Raw genomic sequence first — 19,534 nt, 5'->3', positions numbered from 1 at the left:
TTTTATTATTTAATAGTATGATTTTATTTAATACTGTCCAATATACGTTAGCTTTCAGTTTATGCATTATAAAATTACTAATTTTTTTTTTTATCTAATGAATTCCACTTTTTTTTTCTAGGCTTGTACCTGGTGCTGTACCTTCAATTTTCCCTAATTTATCCTCATATTTTTCCTCGGAATCAAAAGCAAGAAGAGAAACTCCAATGGATAGGGCAACACGTAAGGATATGGAAAACTTAAAAGCAGCTTTAAATAGCAGTCTCCAGGACATAGCAAAAAAAGAGGAGTTAGAAAAAATCAACACTTTTTCTGATTTAATTTTAAAATTTAAAAACTTTGAATCAAATATATGGAGTGTAATTCAAAAAGCAAACGAAATAATTTTTATTTGTCTAGACACTTCTCAAGCTCCTAAGGTAAGTCATTCTTTATTAATTTCTTCCAAATTAGAAGCCCATGCATATGTTGCAGATCATGAGGTTAGAAGTTTAGGCAATTTTTCTTTTCCATTAGTCATAAGTAAATCAGGTACAATTATAGAAATTCTAGATAATTTAGAAAATTTTATGTATGAGTTAAAAGGGAAAATTGAAGTAAAAGATACAGTCCAGTTAATATGCAACTTATTAAAGGCCCTTTCGGAAAATTCTGAAGTTAGCTCACAAGCAATTAATTTTTTGATGGAGCAAGTTTCTTTTCTTGGAAATAATAAATATGCACGCAGATATTCATCTGATATAATGATATTTTCATCTTTACTGTATACTATAGCACCATCTGCATATAAATTCCTAAGACAAAGTGGATATTTGGTTCTGCCTCATCCAAATACTATAAATCATCTGTGTTCAAAGTATAATGTAAGCCCACAATTAGAACAGCTAGATTCATATTTTTTGTTGTACATAAAACAGAAGTTTAAATATTTGCAGGAGAAAGATAAAATTGTGACTTTATTGCTAGATGAAGTTCACATAAAAGAATATTTTGAGTATAAAGGGGGTTGTGTAACGGGCATGTCGTGTGATTCTGAAGCTTCTGCTTCTAGTGCCCAAGTTTTTATGGTCAAAAGCATTGCATCCCAGTATAAAGATGTTCATGTTCTGCCAGTGCATTCCATATCAGGGGAAATTTTGCATGAATTTATTAAGAAAATCGTTATTGGATTGGAAGGTATTGGGTTTACAGTTATTGGTATTATTACTGACAATAATTCAGTTAATAGGAAAGCTGTTGGACTTTTTATTGATCCGCCAGAATTATCTTATTGTTATTCTCATCCAGTTAATAAACAAAGACCACTGTTCTATGTTGTAGACCCTGTTCATTTGTTCAAGTGTATGAGAAACAATTGGTTAAAGCAAAAAAAATGATGGGAAATGTTTCTTCTATCCTAATTTTGATTTGGCTCCTGAGGTAAAAGATATAGCTAACTTTAAAATAGCTCGATTTTCAACTATAAGAGATTTGTACAACTTAGAATCGGATAGCTTAGTTAAATATGGTTTTAAATTAAGTCTTAAAGCACTTGCTCCATCAAACATGGAAAGGCAAAACGTTCAGTTGGTTTTCAGTATTTTTAATGAACATGTTGCAGAAGCTCTTGTGGAATTAGGAGAAAGGAAAAATTTAATCTATTCTAAGGATACGTCTGAGTTTTTAAAAATTATTATTACATGGTGGCAAATTGTTAATGTTAAAACACCGAATAAAGGTAAACGCTTAAACAATAGGTATCAGGAGCCATTCACTTTTGATAAAAAGGACATTAAGATATTATTTTTAGAGAAATTTTTAAAATGGCTTGATAATTGGGAAGACATGAAATTTAATACTGGGACATTTACAAAAGAAACAAGGACTGCTTTAGTTTTAACTACCAAAGCTTTAATAGAAATTTCATCTTATTGTAAAGATAATTTTTAAATGAGTTATATTCTCCCTGGCAAGCTTCAAACAGATGACTTGGAAAGTAGGTTTGGCTGTTATCGCAGATTAGCAGGTTGCCAATACAATATTTCAACACAGCAACTCTTTGAATGTGAAAAAAAATTAAGAATTCAGTCTTTGTTGAAACTGTCCGTTCCCAGCAAATCTTTTGGCACCTTTAAAATTACAAATTTTGAAACAGATGATATCTTTCCGGATTATGATCCAAGCTCTTCAATTGCTTTCATCGACCTTAAAGTAGAACCAACAGACATTTTGAATTTGCAAGAAAGCCTTCCTGTTTTGATGTATCTTGCAGGGTATTGTATTTTTTCTGTTTTAAAAAAATCTAAGTGTACTGCCTGCAAATATTTACATCAGTTAGATAAAGAGATAAAATTATCCCCAGAACATGAATATTTAAAAAATTTGGATAGGGGTAAACTTTCTTTCCCGCAAGAACATATTTTAAATGCAGTGCTCTATAATTTTACAGTATTTAAAAAAATATGCGACGAATATGAGTCTGAATTCCTAAAACTTCGCGATCAAAGAAAAAGTTTCTTGCCTTACATATTCTATTCTAGAAGAAAATGAATTCTGTGATAGTGGAGCATGTGATGAAGGTCATCAGTTTAATTCCATTATCTGGAAAGTTGTTTGGTGCTCCACAAATATATTTTAAAATAATTATGTTAAGAAAAAAAATGATAATTTAGCTAAAGCTTTAGTTCAGAAAAAAAACCTAGCTGTAAAGAAAGCAGAAAAAAGAAAGGAAAAAAAAAATTAAAAATTACTAACTTGAAAAAGAGGAGGGATGATAAAAATATTTAATATTAAATTTTCAAGCATAATTTTCAAGCAGTAATATCAGTATAAATTGTTAATTGACTTTTATCACAATTGTTTCTTTTAATATTGTTATTAACTTTTATTTATAAATTTGTATTTTAACTTTATTTAATATTATAATTATTTTCATTTGTCTGTGTGAAATTTATAATAAAGTTAAGAAACAAAATGTATTTTGTTATTTTCTCTGAAAATAAAATGTTATGAATCAAATAATGTGTGATTTTTTATTTGTGTTATCCTTTACTATTACTTCAGATTAAGTATAAGTGCATTGAAATGTGAAATCAGATGTAATAAAAGCTAGTTTATTAAATTGTATGAATTACTATTATATTAAATGAAAACAATTCTTAATGTGAAAAAACAAGGTGTGAAAGTAATTCTTTTTTATCAACAGAATTAGTTGGTGTAAAATTTAAATCTGATATTAAATACATTAATGTTTTATTTGAAAGTTCATAAGTAATTTGAGAAGTAAACAATTATATGTTAGTTTATAAAATACATGTATTACCTGTCACTACAATAAAAAAAAATCATCAAAAGCTTTAAAAAGTCTTAATGATTAATTTAATTTCAAGCTTTAAAAAATATTTTCAAGGCAAAAATAAAACGATTTTTAACAGCTTTTAATAAAATAAAAAAACTATTAAAACAAGAAAACTAACAATACCTCAATGTATATATCTAATAAATTCACATCTTCGAAAGTTTGAATGTTATTAAATGGTCAATACGCTATAGAGGACTTTTAAGATTTTCTATCATGCCGTTTCTTTTATTCACACGGGAAAAAATAAATCTTGAATTTTATGCAAGATTCATGTCTTAATATTAGGAATAGTAAGTTATTTTTAAGTGAATTTAAAATATACCTACACATCAAGGAAGAAAGCAGGATTCTGCTCACGGCAGGCAATCATCCTAATTGTGTGACGTCACAAACTAGTTGTGAGGCCTTGTATTACGGAGGTCGTGGCTGAGTGCATTCATGATTATTTTTATTTAAATAACCGATTCATAAATAAGTAAAATCGAAAAAAAATTCATATGTAATCAGAATGTGATTCGCATCTAAATATTTTTCTCCAAAAAACCTTGATTTTACAAAAAAAAATTTAGAAAGTTAGTAGACGACTTAATAGACGCCATTATAAACAACATTAATTCTTGCATAGCACCCTTCTTTACGAAGCCATCGAGATTATAACAAAACAACCAAATGACCGTTGGTATAATCTCCAGGAAAGCTGGATCCACTTACTTCCGTCAAAAGCACACATCTGAATTTTTTGTCCGAGGAGACATTAGCTGCAGAATGCCGGATTAGCAATTAGCGATTAGCGGCTAATATTGGATTAATAGTAGTTGGGGATTAATGCCCTCTTTATCGAGATCCAATAGAATCGAACATATTTTCAGTTCATTCTGATTTTTTTTCAACCATCCTACTTTTTGAGTAAAGATATCGCAAATGACTTTCCCCACACTTTTTGGGAGTATGGTGCAATGTTTAACTACTGTCACTATCTGTACTTTAAGCCTTCTTAGATCATCTGGTTCCTCTGATAAAAATCTAATTTTTGCACCAACCTTATTCCAGAGGTAGGGGGAAAATTGAAAATGAACTTGAGATGATATGCAGTGTCCATTGTTATCACTATATTATAAATTGCATATCACTTCTCTGGCATTTTGTGTCGCTAATAGATTTTCAGACGTCAATTGTATGCGTGCACCAAACCATTCATGACAATTTCCCTTCCTTTCTTTGAGGTTCTAATCTGAGTTTTATTCTTTAAGAGATAAGTATCAGGGAGATTGAACGCAACATTTAAATCTGTCTCTAAATATTTTTTCTAAAAAGAAATGACCACGATTTTACAGAGAGAGAGGTAGTGAAAGAGAGAGAGAGAGGAACTGCCGAGGCTAAGCTCTGTCTCCCTGGTACTAATTTTAAAACGCGCAAATTTCGATGCCTATAATCCCAACTTAATCCAAATTTAAAATAGAGTATTAGAAATATATGAAATTAACATTATTTCATGAAATACGTACTAAAATAAGTAATCCAAGTTATGAACATTCTCCAGCCCTATTCATTCTATTGTATATAGTTTCTTGAATTATAACAAAACAACTATAAAGAAAAATCACGAAATGGCGTAATGCGTGTGAAGGCAATGTAATAATAAATAATAAATAATGTTAATGTAATAAATAATACATTGCAAAATAATAAAATACGCAAAAGCAGTTGAATTTAACATGCAGGGATAATAAAAAGAAAAATGTAGCAAAAAGAGTGCAATACAAGTGTTAGAACAATAAACATATTTATTATATTGTAAAAAAATGAAATTTTTTGCGTTATTATATTAATAAATAAATATTATTTTTAACACTATAAATAAACAACAAATAATACTATAAAAATAGCAACCCTATTGAAAGAAATCAAATTGTGTATAAAAAGAGGTAAGAGGGGTTAATTAATTTCATAAATCAAGGGATTAAAATAGTTTTCCAAAAACAATTCTGCCATAGAAAAAAGGGATGAATAATATCGAAATGTTATCATAGAAATATTAAAATGCTTATGTACGTCTGTGAGAATATATTTGTCTTATATCTTGCTTCGCATATGTAAACCATCTGTGATTTTTCTTATCTGCACTTTCACGTAAGATATTTAAATTTATTTCAACAACGTATTTTTCTTCCAATCAGCCAGCTTGCAAGGTAAGTGTATTTCTAATGTATTTTAATGATAGACCGACGTTTGATATGTTAATGCGATTGTTAATGATAAAGAAAAATTTATCTATATTATGTTAATTGAAGCATTTTGCTTACCATTTCTACATTACTCTGTAAATTTTTCAAACTTATTCAGGAGATTTATAATTATGTCCTTTTACAAAAAATATAAATGTCCATATGAAAAACTTTTTACTTTCTCGTTTATGTAATGTAGAGAAAGAATTATAAAGAATTATAATTCGAACTCAAGATTTTGAAGAGTCTGAATGTTTTAGACCTACCAGAGTTCGAAAAACGCATTTTTGGAAAATGTCTGCCTGTTTGTGACAAAAATAACTCAGAGCACTTTGAGCTAAATGGGTGAAATTTGCTGTACGGTCTTTATACTAAATTTTTAGATTTTTATCCAATTTTGAGTAAACTCCGTTCAAAGGGACTCCGTTCAAACTCCGTCTGTTCAGCTATTCGAATATAAGTTAACACAATAATTACAAGGCCCAATAAACAAAATTTGGTAGACACCTGTCAAATTTTGAGCCAAATATAATTGACTGTCTGGCTGTCTATATTTTCATAAATATGTAAACACGATCATTCAAAAACGTAGTGACTTAAATATATCAAATTTGGTATGGGATTTTATTATTATAATCTGTGTCAAAATTTTGTTTCAGTCGGCTGAGAAAAAAGAGTCTAAAGTCCAAATTCGAATTTTGGATATTATTAACCACTTGCCAGGGGTTAATCGCTAATTAACACGAGAAGGATGACACGATAGATTAAGCAAAAATGCTAAATTCTCACCAAAAATTGATATTTTGCAATTATTGTGCGTCAATGCTATGTAAGGCGTTCTATGGCATGGAAAGTTTATTAGAGAGTATTTAAGAAAGTTTTGGGGAAACCATTTCAGCTGGTTTGTCTTATTTTTACTTCTCGTATAGGACAAATGAAGTATTTTAATTTTCAAAATAATCGAACTCGAAATTTTGACGAATTTGATCGTTTTTGATTTCTTGATTTCGTAAAACACATTTATGGCATTATGTAGGCTAATATATCTGTATGTGAACAGGATAATTAAAAAATGCTTTGAGCTAAAAGGATGGAATTTGGTAAATGAATTCACGCCCAAATTTGTAGTTCCTATCAAGTTTTCAAAAAGATCCATTTGTAGGAAGTCTGGACTGTGGTTACAAGTAATCCATTTGTGGTTGCCTGGCTGTATAAATACAAGTGAGTTCGGTACCTGCAAAAAGAAAACATCTTGGTCGCAAAATTATTTGATACACAGGTTCAGGGAATTAACATAATATATTCTTATCAAATTTTGAACCAAATCTGTCGAAGAGTTGATCGTTCATTGTTTTGTACTTTCACATGCATGTAAACGCAATAAATCGTCAACTTAATAACATAAGTAGTGTTGACTGTCTATTGGTTTGTACTTTCACATGCATGTAAACGCAAAAACACGTCAACGCAGTAACATAAATAGTGTAGATTGCCAAGTGGTTTGTGCTTTCACATGCATGAAACGCAATAACTCGTCAATAACATAAATAGAGTTGACTGTTTATCGGTTTGTACTTTTACATGCATGTAAACGCAATAACTCGTCAACGCAGTAACATAAATAGTGTAGATTGTCAAGTGGTTTGTGCTTTCACATCCATGAAACGCAATCACTCATCAATAATATAAACAGAGTTGACTATCTATTGGTTTGTATTTTCACATGCATCTAAACGCAATGGCTCGTCAACGCAGTAACATAAATAATGTTGACTGTCAAGTGGTTTGTGCTTTCACATGCATGAAACGCAATAACTCGTCAATAACATAAATAGAGTTGACTGTCTATCGGTTTGTACTTTTAAATGCATGTAAACGCAATAACTCGTCAACGCAGTAACATAAATAGCGTTGATTGTCAAGTGGTTTGTATTTTCACATGTATGAAACGCAATAACTCGTCATTGCAATAACTTAAATAGGGTTGACTGTATTGGTTTGTATTTTCATACACATGTAAACGTAATAATATATATCAATGAAATTCGGTATGTTATCTTCTGACTTCAACTGTCGTTCTGTGTGAAATGTTGGTTGCAATCGATTATCATTAGAGCACATACCTTTTCGTTTTCTGATAAAATTATACTGACCTCATTTTTTAGAAGAATTTTTATTCTTGTAATATTTCACGGTTGTTAATATACAATATTATAATTGATTTTTTTTCACTTTATGTAGAGTTTTGTCATCGCACGCACATGTTTCTTCTGTATTTCGGGATATTAATTTAATATTTTAAGAAGGTATCTATCATTAATTTATTATCGTAAGTGCATTTAATTGAATTTAATTTTTATTGCTTAGCGTTTGCCATCTCGTAATGAATTTAAGAGAATATTGAAATTCAAAATTCAAAGTTGTTTTTAATTAAAATGAAAATTAAATTAATTGACTGAAAGAAGAAAATAAATAAAAATATAAAATAATGCTTAACATGTGATAATGATTAGAATTAAGTGACTCAGCTATTACGGATGGTCGCAAAAGGACTGAAAATGATATAAAATCAAAACAAAAAGGTTTTGTAGTAAAATTCTAGTTTGTTCCTTGTTTCACCAAAGATGCCAATAGTAAAAAAGTTGCCAAACAAAATGGCTGACCATATAAACAATACTGTGAAACAATTATAGTTACTCACCATTTATATTATGAGATTTATTGATTACGATTGTTTTATCTAAGAGCACTTCTTTATGAACCATTATGGTCACGATTGATAAATTTTCTTTAATTCTGAAATAACGAACTTTACCTTAAAAAAAAACATCCTACATCTGCAGTAGCCGAAACCTTATAGCTTGACTAGCTCAATAAAAGTAAGAATTCTGAAAATAACAAGAACAGTACAAGAAAAAATAAAAGCATCCAAATAGTTTGGATGCTATTCTTAAGAAATTTGAAGGAATAAATACACTTACTCTGTTCAGCTAATTCTTCATTTGAGCAAAAAATATTTCCATAAAAAACAGCAGGACCTTTCAGTGATGCAAATATCGTTCTGTCCTTGCCATATATATTTCGAAACGTAGGCATCGAATTCTATATCTCTCATAATATTTTTAATTATCGTAATTATCAGACATCGGATTATTGAACACACATCGGGTAATCTCGGGAAATCCACGAAAAGAACAACAAAACGCAAAGAATTCTATTAGAATATTAAGATGGAAAAACTATGAAATAAAGACAAACGATTCAAAAAGCTCGTGCAGATGTTTTTAGTTTCTGTTCTGACAAAATTCGTAAACAGACGATTTTAATTAGAGTAAAATAATTTGATAAGAATTGCAAAAAATTAAATATTATCTGTTCATAATTCATTTTAAAAACAACATTGAATGTTTTATTATACTTTCGATTCTAAAACGTAATTTAATTAAATTTTTTAATTGATGTTTATTTGTCGATAATTTTTAATTTCCATTTCTTACAAAATAGCTGTAGTAGATGTACAACTCAACAAACGAAAAAAATTTCACACTAATCAGTATTAGGGTTACAAGAAAAATTATTCCGCTTGCTTTTTTGGGTTACCACAATGGCGACAAACTCGAGGGCAAGCTAAACTAGGATTAAACCTGCTTTTGAAAATTTTTAGTCAAAAGCCTACTTATAAATTATAATTTAGTGAACAATGAATTTATTTTCTTATATGTTATTGATTTTCTTCAAAAAAAAATTCAGTCGTATCTGTTTGTTTTTCACGACAAAAATATCTTTTTTTAAATTTCATTTTTTTTAAAATTTTGGGATTAACAGTCGTGAATGATTAACGAAAATTGATAATGATAATTATTTATTTCGTTAAAAGAAATGTATTTTAAAAACTATTATTAATAAATTTATTTTTGTTTATTAATGTATTGACATTTAATAATAGTAATACATTTTAATACGAAACGTTTGACATTTAATAATTGATTAATAATAATCTTTAATAATTAATCATTATAAATTTTTTAAAAAACCATAATAAATTACATAAATAAAAAAATCAATACATTCGAGTTTAAGAAGCAAGATAAAAGGAACAAATTTCGCTGAAAACAAATGAGCCTCGCGATTGTTCTACGTGAAAGTAACTGTTTATTTTAAGTTTTCTTTCAGTTTTAGAAGCTTACAAATCAAGCACAGAATAATAGATATTGGGATGTTACGTAATATGATATTTTACTGCTATACTATAAATACGAGGGCTGTTTAAAAAAATTTCCGATCTTTGGCCAGAAAATATATACTACTTACGTGACGAAATTGGGACCTAATCCCCTTCAAAGTCGGATTCACACACTTAACCCACCGATCCTTCCACTACCGAAAACACTCATGGAAGGCTCAAAATGGGATTCTTTCAAAGGCATCTTTTATTTCTGAAATAACAAATGTCGTAAGGAGCCATATCTGGGGAATATGGAGGTTGGGAGACGACTAGAATTCAGTATTTTGCCAAGAAAATTTGAATTTGTTATCTTCAGAGAAGTCAAAAATCCATCCAACACCTATACTATCACTTTACTCAATGGTCAGCAGGTAGTGACGGACACACTGGAATACGGAGAAAAAATTCAAACATGCGCATTATGTTATCTTCTTTCACTGTGCACTGTGGCACTGTTCTAGTATCATTACCGTAGGTAAGAAAATTCAAGGTCAGTTACTTTTTAAACAGACTTCTTACATAGATTATAGGGTGATAGACTTTTATATAAGGGACAAATGATTAATCTATGGCACGCAATATTAGTAAAATCTGGAAAAATTATGACGCTTTAAGACAATAGTGAATGCTATTGGATTTTTTCTTATAGCTAAACTAGAGTTATGAAATTTTGTATATATATTTTCTAATAATAATGGAGGAAGTGTGGGTCCTAAAGTATAGATCTTTTGATCTAATCAAGTCTTACACAGATATACAGGGTAATTCATAAAGATGTATACAGCTTCATCGCACTATAAATCAAGAAAAATATAAGATATTATATGTAAAAGAATTGTATGGGGTTATTTTAAGTTTTATTAGAATCAGTCGCAGATGTTCGACGTGTGACTCCTTACAAGGGATCATATATTTTCTTTCGGGACACTGCACAGAACAAATTTACCTTATGTAAATCTTGCATGTGAATTTGTTAATATTTCTCCCTTCCCCAAAAGGGAACATTGTGCTTGTGTACCATCGCACTGACATGAAATGTTGCTTCATCAATGTAAACTAAATGATGCCGGCGTCCTGGCATAGGGGTAGCGCGTCTTCCCCGTGATCTGGGCGTCCCGGGTTCGAGTCCCGGTTTGGGCATGGTTGTTGTTCTATCTGTGAGAGGTGTGAATGTGCCCTCCTGTAAAAAGGGGTTGTGCAAGCGAATGAGTGATGCGTGAGTAGCAAAGTCGTATTCTTGGTCCTAGTTGGAGCTGCTATAAAAAATAAGAGACGTCCCCCTCAGGCTTAAATCGCTGTCTTCGTAACAGCGGGCTTGTCAGTGGCAAGTGCCATCAGAAACAAACAAACTAAATGATCGATAAAATCATCATTTTCAAAACGAAATTGGATATAGGCACAAAATTCAAATTTCTGCCAGAATTTTTTTAACGTATAATTAAGATATTAAAACATAGCTCCATTTTCTTTAGACACAGCATCCCTGCCACAATGCGCGCAAACATTTGCGCCTACCTTTTGTTACTTCTGGGTTTGGCCCTTCCAGTTCTATCAGGCGTATGCCCAGACCCTGGAAGGTTTCCGCCCACTTGCAGATGTGATGAGGACGTAGAAGATGAAGAAGTGGATGTCGCAATCTCTTGCAGCGGTGCTTACATTAATGAACTGCACGAATCCCTGAGACTGATGGATTCAAAGACCAGACTTGAAATCCGAATGGAAAATATGGATCTACAGACTCTACCATCCAGAATTTTTGACTGGTGGTATGTAGTGAGAATTGATATTACTGATTGCCAGTTGGATAGCCTGGCACCACCAGGGGAGGTGGCATTTTCTGGTTTGGAAGATAAACTAGAAGTAAGAGAAATAATTTTTTTATAAAATTTAAAGAATTTTAACACGATAATGTGCATAGTTTGATTTATAGTGAATAAATTCAATGATGATGAGCGGTCGATGATGTAAATAGAGCGATGGTTTCTAAAATGAGTCGGCATTGATTTCGCTTGCGCTATGCATGATGCAAAAACAGTTCCAAAATACTTTATATTACAAAGAGTAAAATCTGAAATTACCGAATTCAGTTTATACTTACTTATTGGAATAGTAGATAACTCATTAATAAAAAAAAATTATCAAAATTTTTATATTTTTCCCTTTAATAAATTTTAGGATATATTATAAATTAGCATTCATTTTAGCACCATTTCAAAATTTAAAAAAAAAATTAGCTTTTTAGTGAGATAAATTTTATTTCTCTACAATTTTTTGCCTCTAGTTTTAATAAGTTTTTATAAATATTTTCAAGCATTGTAAAATTTTGGGAAATAAAAAACTTATTCATTAAAAAAATATACAAGATATTTAATAGCAGACACAACACAAATTAACAAAACAAAGTTTAAAAAAAATTCATATTCGGATTATTGTAACGTATAATAATTAAATCGAAGAAAGATAGGCAACCAACTGATGAATTTTTAAAAGGATTTGTCAAAAGTCTTTTTTATAAAATAATTTTTGGAAATAGGCACTGAGGTTTTAGCTGAGGAACTCTGTCACTCAGAAAATGCCCAAAAAGCACAAACGTTTTTAAAATTTCCCTAAATTACAGAGGGTGATGGGTGGCAAGATACCATTAATGATAAATCTAGAGGTATGTTTCCATATTATATAAAAATTGTCGAAATTGAACCAGCGACTGGAATTCAGGACTGGACTTTTTGTTTTTCTGATTACTTTAAATATATAATTGATACAATCCAATATTCGCAATAATATTGTACAATAGGGTGGAACGAACTAATCAACTTTTGATTTTTAATTTGTAATAGTTCGGAAAAAATTGCATTTTGATGTAGATAAGATAAATTAAAAGTGTGAAAAATATTGGAGTACGTTTTCAGTTGCCGTAAAGACATTAAATTTTCCTAAAATTGAAAATTTTGCTACATTTTAAAGAAATAATCAACTTTTGATTTTTAACTAGTAATAGAGCCAAAAATTTGCCTTTTGGTGTAGAAAAAATATATTAAAATATGGCCTTCTCACAAAACATGTGATCCTTTTCCATGATAATGCCCGACCACGCGTCTCCCATGAAACCCAGATGATCTTTAAAAAAAATTCCATTGAAGCATCCGCCGTACAGTCACTCTTATTGAAGTATCCGCCGTACAGTCACTCTTATTGAAGCATCCGCCGTACAGTCACTCTTATTGAAGCATCCGCCGTACAGTCAGCCGGATTTGTCACTCTGTGACTTCCGCATCTTTGGAGAATTTAAGAGAAAATTACAAGGGACATGTTTCCATTCGGATGATGAAGTAAAGGAAGCTGTGCAGGACTTTCTCAAAAATCAACTACGATCTTTCTACACCAAAGACAAAGAACAGCTACCTAAACGATAGGAACTGTATTATTACGCTCACGACGCTTTCATTTTATTTCCAATAAACGTATTCTTTTCAATCAACTTGTCCACTTTTTGTTCGAATAATACTTATATAATATAGAACATTATTGTCCAATATAGTACAGCATGTTGTACAATAAGGTAATCTCTCTGTACAGCCTCGGTAAACTTCTTTGAAGTAAATCCTATATGGCTAGAATCTCTATTTTTAAAAATTAAAGAATCAGGCGAATACATTTCCAACATTACGTATATACAACAATTTCCTTCTCCTTTTTCTACGATTTGATATTGTCGTTGACATTTCCATTCCAGGTATTAGAAATAACCTCCAGTTTCAATGAAAAGAACCAGCTCACTAGAATTGATCTAGGTCATCTCCGCCAGTTGAGGGAGCTGGATTTGGCTTACAATACCATCACCGAACTGAGTAATGACTGGTTTGATAGGGGCCCAACTTCACTGGCTGCTGTTTCTGTTTCTAACAATAAAATCCAAAGGATGGGCGATAGAGCTTTCGCTACACTCGTCAATTTAGAACAACTGTCAATAGATGGAAACAGGTTCGGACCCATCCGAAGAAGCATGCTGCCTAGAACTGCCGATCAACTGGAAATTCTGGAGCTCGAGTAAGTTTAACAACAAAATAAATGGTCCAGATTTTAATTATCTATGAAAATGTGATGGTGAGGGAAAAGATTGAGGAAATTTCGTGTTTGTGGAGCAATATCTCGCACGGGATCATACTTTATACTTGTTATATTTTATAGCTTGTTAATGAAATTTGGTTTATTTTAATAAGAAAAATTATCTGTTCGGAGCCTTTTGCAAGTCGGTACTTTTTTAACTGCAATCCGGATACGAATGTTGAAATCAGATGATAAAAAGCGAATGAACATGTATTTACTTTTTAGGTTTTTTTTTCTTGCATTACTCAGAAATTTGAGGAATTTGCAGCTGTGCTGTATATTCTTTACAATATTAATATATATTTTAACTTCTACGGTCATAATCAGAAACTCGTGAGATAACGCAATATTTAATTAGAAGTGCAATGTATTCATACTTACGTTTAACCCTTTCAGTACTAACCAGGCCCAGTCCGACCGTGAATGTTCTATATTAATAGGTTGTTTGGGCTGCAGCTTCTGATTCGAATAAGGATGTAAAAACCCTGTCTTTACATCCTATATCCCTCTTTTGAAAAAGAAACTGGTCCCGAAACAACCCATTAGTATAGAACTTTCACGGCTGGGTTTGGCCCTATCAGTAGAGAAAGGGTTAAATTTAAAACTTATTTATTTTTCAAACCAGTTTGGATCGATGTTGGTTAATTTCAGAAAATAAATATGCATCGTCATTGAATGTAATAAAGGAACATATACTCATGAATACGAGTTATAAAGACAGAAGCAAACATGAATTGATACACAGTCCGATATAAAGCGCATAATTGAATGCAATGTCAAGGGTTAAGACTGAATCTCAATAGGTTTGATAATTTTTGAATATATTTTTAAGGAATCATATTTGTTTTAGAGTTATAAATTTGGTTCTTCCCTTACTTTCTATTTATTCGAATGAATTTTCTTATATTTTCTGAAAGTGATATACGTATATATATCTTGGTTTTGCTCCTCATAATTTAACATTTCTTGTTCATTGTCAGAAGATATTAATGCTGTAAAGAATGACAAATATTATTAAAAGATAATACTGATTAAGAAATTGTTCGATTTAATAAATGAATAACTGAATGTTTTGAAAATGAAGTTTTTAAAGTATCGAAAGGTTTCATGATTTTATATAGATAACAAATTGAATTTATCCTAATCCTTATCTTAAATTAAGACCCAATTCCATAACTTTATTTAGTTTCACTGATCAATAAGAATAATTCTTTCCTACGTGTTTGCAATTAGTACGACAAAGAAGCTTTGACTGGTCAGTTTAGACAGCTTTCTCGTCGTCTAATCATGGTTCAAAATTTCATGGTCTATGCAGAAACAACCTTAGTATAGTTTGAAACGGGGAGTAAAGATAAGTAAATGAAACTAACTAATTTGATGCCTGAAATAATGTTTTACTTAAAAATGTGCTCTGAATATGCTGGCTTAATTATCAATGTTAAATTATTTTCAAGACGCTACATTTTCCATGGAAATAAAAGAGTATTTATTTCTGACATTTCAGTAGTTGTTGTTGTTTATAATGGCACTTGCCATAGACAAGCTCACTGACGAAGTCAGCGATTTAAGTCAAGGGAGCGTGTCTTGTTTTAGTAGCGCCAACTAGGGCTAGGAGTACGTCTTAGCTACTCATGCATCACATTCGCTTGCGCAACCCTTTCTTACATGGGGCACGTTCACACATCTCATGGATAGAACAGATGAAGAACAACCATGCCCGAACAGGGACTCGAACCCAAGACGCCCAGATCACGGGAAGACCTGCTACCCCTATGCCATGACGCCGACATATTTCAGTAGAAGCCAGTCTAGCTATACTATTCCATCCACCGAGTACATGAGTTATGCCCATTATATTTAATTTCTCAGTGAATGCTAAATGCTGAGAACATTGTTTCAATATGCGATGTATTGATAAGACTTAATTACTGATATTTTAATACATTATCTTTAATTAGGAATTGAATCCGTTATGTTAGTATGTGAAGAGTGTTGGATCAAAGCTTCCTCCAACTGAGTGTATGTGCCATGCTCATTAAATTTTATATCGCAGGGAATGTTAAATGCTGAGAAGCAAAGTGCTTTTAATACATCGTGTAATCAAAAAAATATGCGTAATGATATCCTAATATATCCCCTTTCATCTGAAACTGGATCCTTTACTAGCATGTAAAGAGATCTTGGCCGTTGTTTTTGTTTCCAAAACAGAGGTTGTTTAATTTTTATAGTAACCAATAATTCGCTGGTTAGAAACCTTTCAATTTAGTCAAATGTTAATATTTTCCCAAATCATAAAATTGTTCTTGTCTCTTTCAGTGATAATGCACTTACAAGTATCCCTGACAATCTCTTTACTGGCATGCCTGCATTGACAGAACTCACTATCAGAACGAATGGAATCACACATCTGCCAGAAAGGGCTTTCAAACCAATTTGGTCTCAACTTGAAGTTTTCGATGTCAGAGGTAAATATGAAAAAATTGAAGAATAAGGCGATTTAAACATGTTTTAATTAATTCATTCATCTGTACCGATTTGTGATTCCTAAAGCCAATTGCACAGCGTATGCAAGATTTTATAAGATAGTTTGTTGGTTATAGAAGATTTAAGAATAATTCTGGTAATATATAGATTTCATGGAAAAAAACAACATACCACAAAGCTGCAAATTTAAACCCTTTTTTAATATATCGTGCACTTGGTAAAAGTTGCTACTATGAGAAAAAAGTAGTTTTTAGTTTAAAAAAAGTTTTTTAGAAGAAGCATTTGAAATGTGCGCATTTAAGCTTATCATACGTAAAAATAATTGGGCATTGGATTCATTACAAGACTGTTTTTTACTGCTCAATACTGAGATAAATATTTAATTACGAATTTATAATATTGTTTCCCAGTGCAGTTAGTTTCATAGTATGGTAGAGAAAATTTACAGATATTTTAATGAAATCCATGTTAGTGACCCTCAATCTTCACGACTAATTTGGAAAATTTCGCTACAAAAAGGAAAGGTCCTCGAAAATACAAAAAATGTGGAGCTATCTTAATTAGAAATCGAGATCCTCAGATTCTTTTAGAAGATTCTATACAATATGATGAAGGCTATATAAACGTAGGTGCTCACGCGAGAGTGAAGTCTCTTCAGAGTGCACTCATGGAGCGAATTCACTAGCTATAGTATAAGCACTGTTGTGCTGTGCTGTTCTCTCATTAGATGTTTGTCGTTTGATTGTATATTACTAATGTCTGCAAGTAATATCTTTTCGTGCATTTCTGCTGTATTTTTCTATCTGTTGCCCATCTTATCTTCTGGAGTAAAGTGTCGTTATCATTAAGGAGCTAACATCCAGTAACCCACTGGGCGGAGTTTCCATAACAATGTGACAAATTAAATCAAAAAGTATTTTATTCTGGAAGCATAAAAACAAATTGTGGGAAAATTTTTCGGACAAATGAAAGTGATTCGAAATTTTCCGAATAAAAAGTTGAAAATGTTTGGTTTTATTCTGAAGCTTTTGATTTTCATGCATATCATATTACTGAGAATCGAATAAATGTAATTAATTATATTGTTAACGATTTCAATTGTTGAATTCTCCTATAATTGCATGAATTTCCTAAGATTTAGTACAGAAGATCAACTACATGTTACTTCTTTAAAATATTTACACTTCTTTGGGTTGGTAGTATGGTTTCATTAATAATTCATTCGTTAGCTGTCAATACATATTGCTTAAATTGTTCATTATGAAAGTTTTAGATAATTTGCCATTCTATGTGTACAATATCTTCCTTAATTTAAAAATTATACATTAAAAAACAGTAATACATGTATAGTAATTCAAAAAATATAGTTAAATTATTTAAAATAAGAAGCATAGCATCTTTCATAATAAGGGATTAAAAGTTCACATTTGTCTTTTGTTACACGAATTGTTGCAAAGGATTGTGTCTGTATAATATTCATAGCATAGTACTTGTGTATCTTTGCACTGTTGCTAAACGCTAGAAGTTGAAGTACTCCAAGAATTTTCTTAATAATTACTGCGGAAAATGGCTAGAATGATCAAAACTTAGAAGTTGAAATGCTCCAACTATTTTCTTATTATTTACTGTGAAAAATGATCCGAATTTTTAAAACTGTATTTATATTTAATTACTAAGGGGCGTAATTATAATTTAAAATTACTTATAGAGGAAATAATTGCTTCATAACTCGAGTTTGACTTGATTTAGACAGAAAATAACAATAGCACATATTTCATTTTTAGTCAATAGATGGCGATACTTATTTTCCCGCTAAAAGCCAATGACCATGGAAGTTTTTGTTCTATATTTGTATATGTCGCTAGTTTTGATTCTGTTTGCGATAATTTTAGCTAAATATTGTGAATATATAAAAGTACTTTCACAGCAATAAAATCGAGTTTTCTGCATAAAAGAGAATTTACAATTGTGGAATTATTACTACTTGGAAAAATAATTGCAAATAATAATTTTGTCATATTTAGAATCTATTCTCTTCATTCGCATGGAACAGAAAATAAAAGCCGCAACAGGAAATAAAATATTTAAAAAAAATTCTTAATCAAGTGACAATTTTTTTTTCTTTTTTATTTTCTTACAAATCTTTTAACCACTCCCGATTTTATTATAATGCTTTTCTAATCTAAAGTATTTTCAATGCTATCTCTGAAAAAAGGGTCAAGGGCTGACGCATCTACTTGAAAAAATTAATATTATTATGTTAAAAAAAATGCAGTTAATTAAGCATAAAATGGTAAAAGTGGTACATTTAGATTTAAATTAAAATAATATTTATAAATATTTATCGAAATTTTCAACATTAACATTCGAAAATGTAAGCGTCCATTACATGCAATCCTTCGTTCTGTAATTCAGCTGTGGAATAGCAATTCGATGTTAGGATGCGAGTTAGAGTTGCGGTTGATTAATTAATCATTTTAAAAAAGCATGTGAATTACACTTATATTAAAGCAAAAAGAAGCTGTGGGTAATTAAAAGTTAAATAATAAAATATATCTTCAATTTAAAATTCAAATTCAAGCAATATTTATAAATGTCTATGGAATTTTTTTAACATTATTAATTAGTAATATTAACAAAAAAGTAATCCTTTTTTGCAGAAAATCCTCTTGAATGTGATTCCACCATGGAGTGGTTGTTCAATGCTAGGACTCGAGCTACAATTCTCGGCACTTGTCAAGGCCCACTTGGTAGGAATGGTGTAGAGCTAGAAGATTTCATTCGAAACAGGGGACGCTGATTACCAGGTTCTGCAGGAAATGAATTTTGTTATTTCTTAATAAATCAAAAATTATTTGTTTGATGATGTAGACTCATTTATTTTCTTTTTGCTTTCTCATATATGGAGTTGAGATATTTCCGAATCCGAAAAAAATATTTTAGATCTTCGTTTGAATGGACTCGATATGATGGCATGTGGGCCTGATAAATGAAAAAAAATAAGAAATTAGAAGAAATAACTTGTATATTTGATATATTGATCAGTAAAACTTATACTGAAATTACCAATCTACATAAAACTTTGGACGGTTTGACTGTCTGTCTATCCATCCGCATGCATATGAATGCGACAATTAAAAAATTCCAACAAAC

At 30.7% G+C, this 19,534-nt stretch overlaps 1 protein-coding gene across 1 annotated transcript; it reads left to right on the top strand.

Annotated features, from left to right (window-relative positions):
* The first annotated feature begins 5,456 nt into the window (after positions 1-5,456).
* LOC129980945 (protein artichoke-like) lies at positions 5,457-19,244 on the top strand. The gene is made up of 5 exons (XM_056091453.1): positions 5,457-5,529; positions 11,263-11,650; positions 13,524-13,837; positions 16,214-16,362; positions 19,042-19,244. Exons 2-5 carry the CDS (start codon positions 11,282-11,284, stop codon positions 19,179-19,181), a joined length of 972 nt encoding a protein of 323 aa, XP_055947428.1. The 5' UTR covers positions 5,457-5,529; positions 11,263-11,281; the 3' UTR covers positions 19,182-19,244.
* Positions 19,245-19,534: the final 290 nt, after the last annotated feature.

This window comes from Argiope bruennichi, chromosome 8 (assembly GCF_947563725.1).
Source record: "Argiope bruennichi chromosome 8, qqArgBrue1.1, whole genome shotgun sequence".
NCBI lineage: Eukaryota > Metazoa > Arthropoda > Arachnida > Araneae > Araneidae > Argiope > Argiope bruennichi.
The sequence above is the reverse complement of the archived record's forward strand: the minus strand, read 5'-3'. Positions and strand labels throughout refer to the sequence as shown.

Bases quoted from the DNA above. Each gene is read 5' to 3' on its own strand.
- LOC129980945 (XM_056091453.1), top strand. From the start codon at position 11,282: ATGCGCGCAAACATTTGCGCCTACCTTTTGTTACTTCTGGGTTTGGCC. The intron at 11,651-13,523 runs GTAAGAGAAATA...TTTCCATTCCAG, and splicing joins GTTTGGAAGATAAACTAGAA to GTATTAGAAATAACCTCCAG. The intron at 16,363-19,041 runs GTAAATATGAAA...CCTTTTTTGCAG, and splicing joins TGAAGTTTTCGATGTCAGAG to AAAATCCTCTTGAATGTGAT.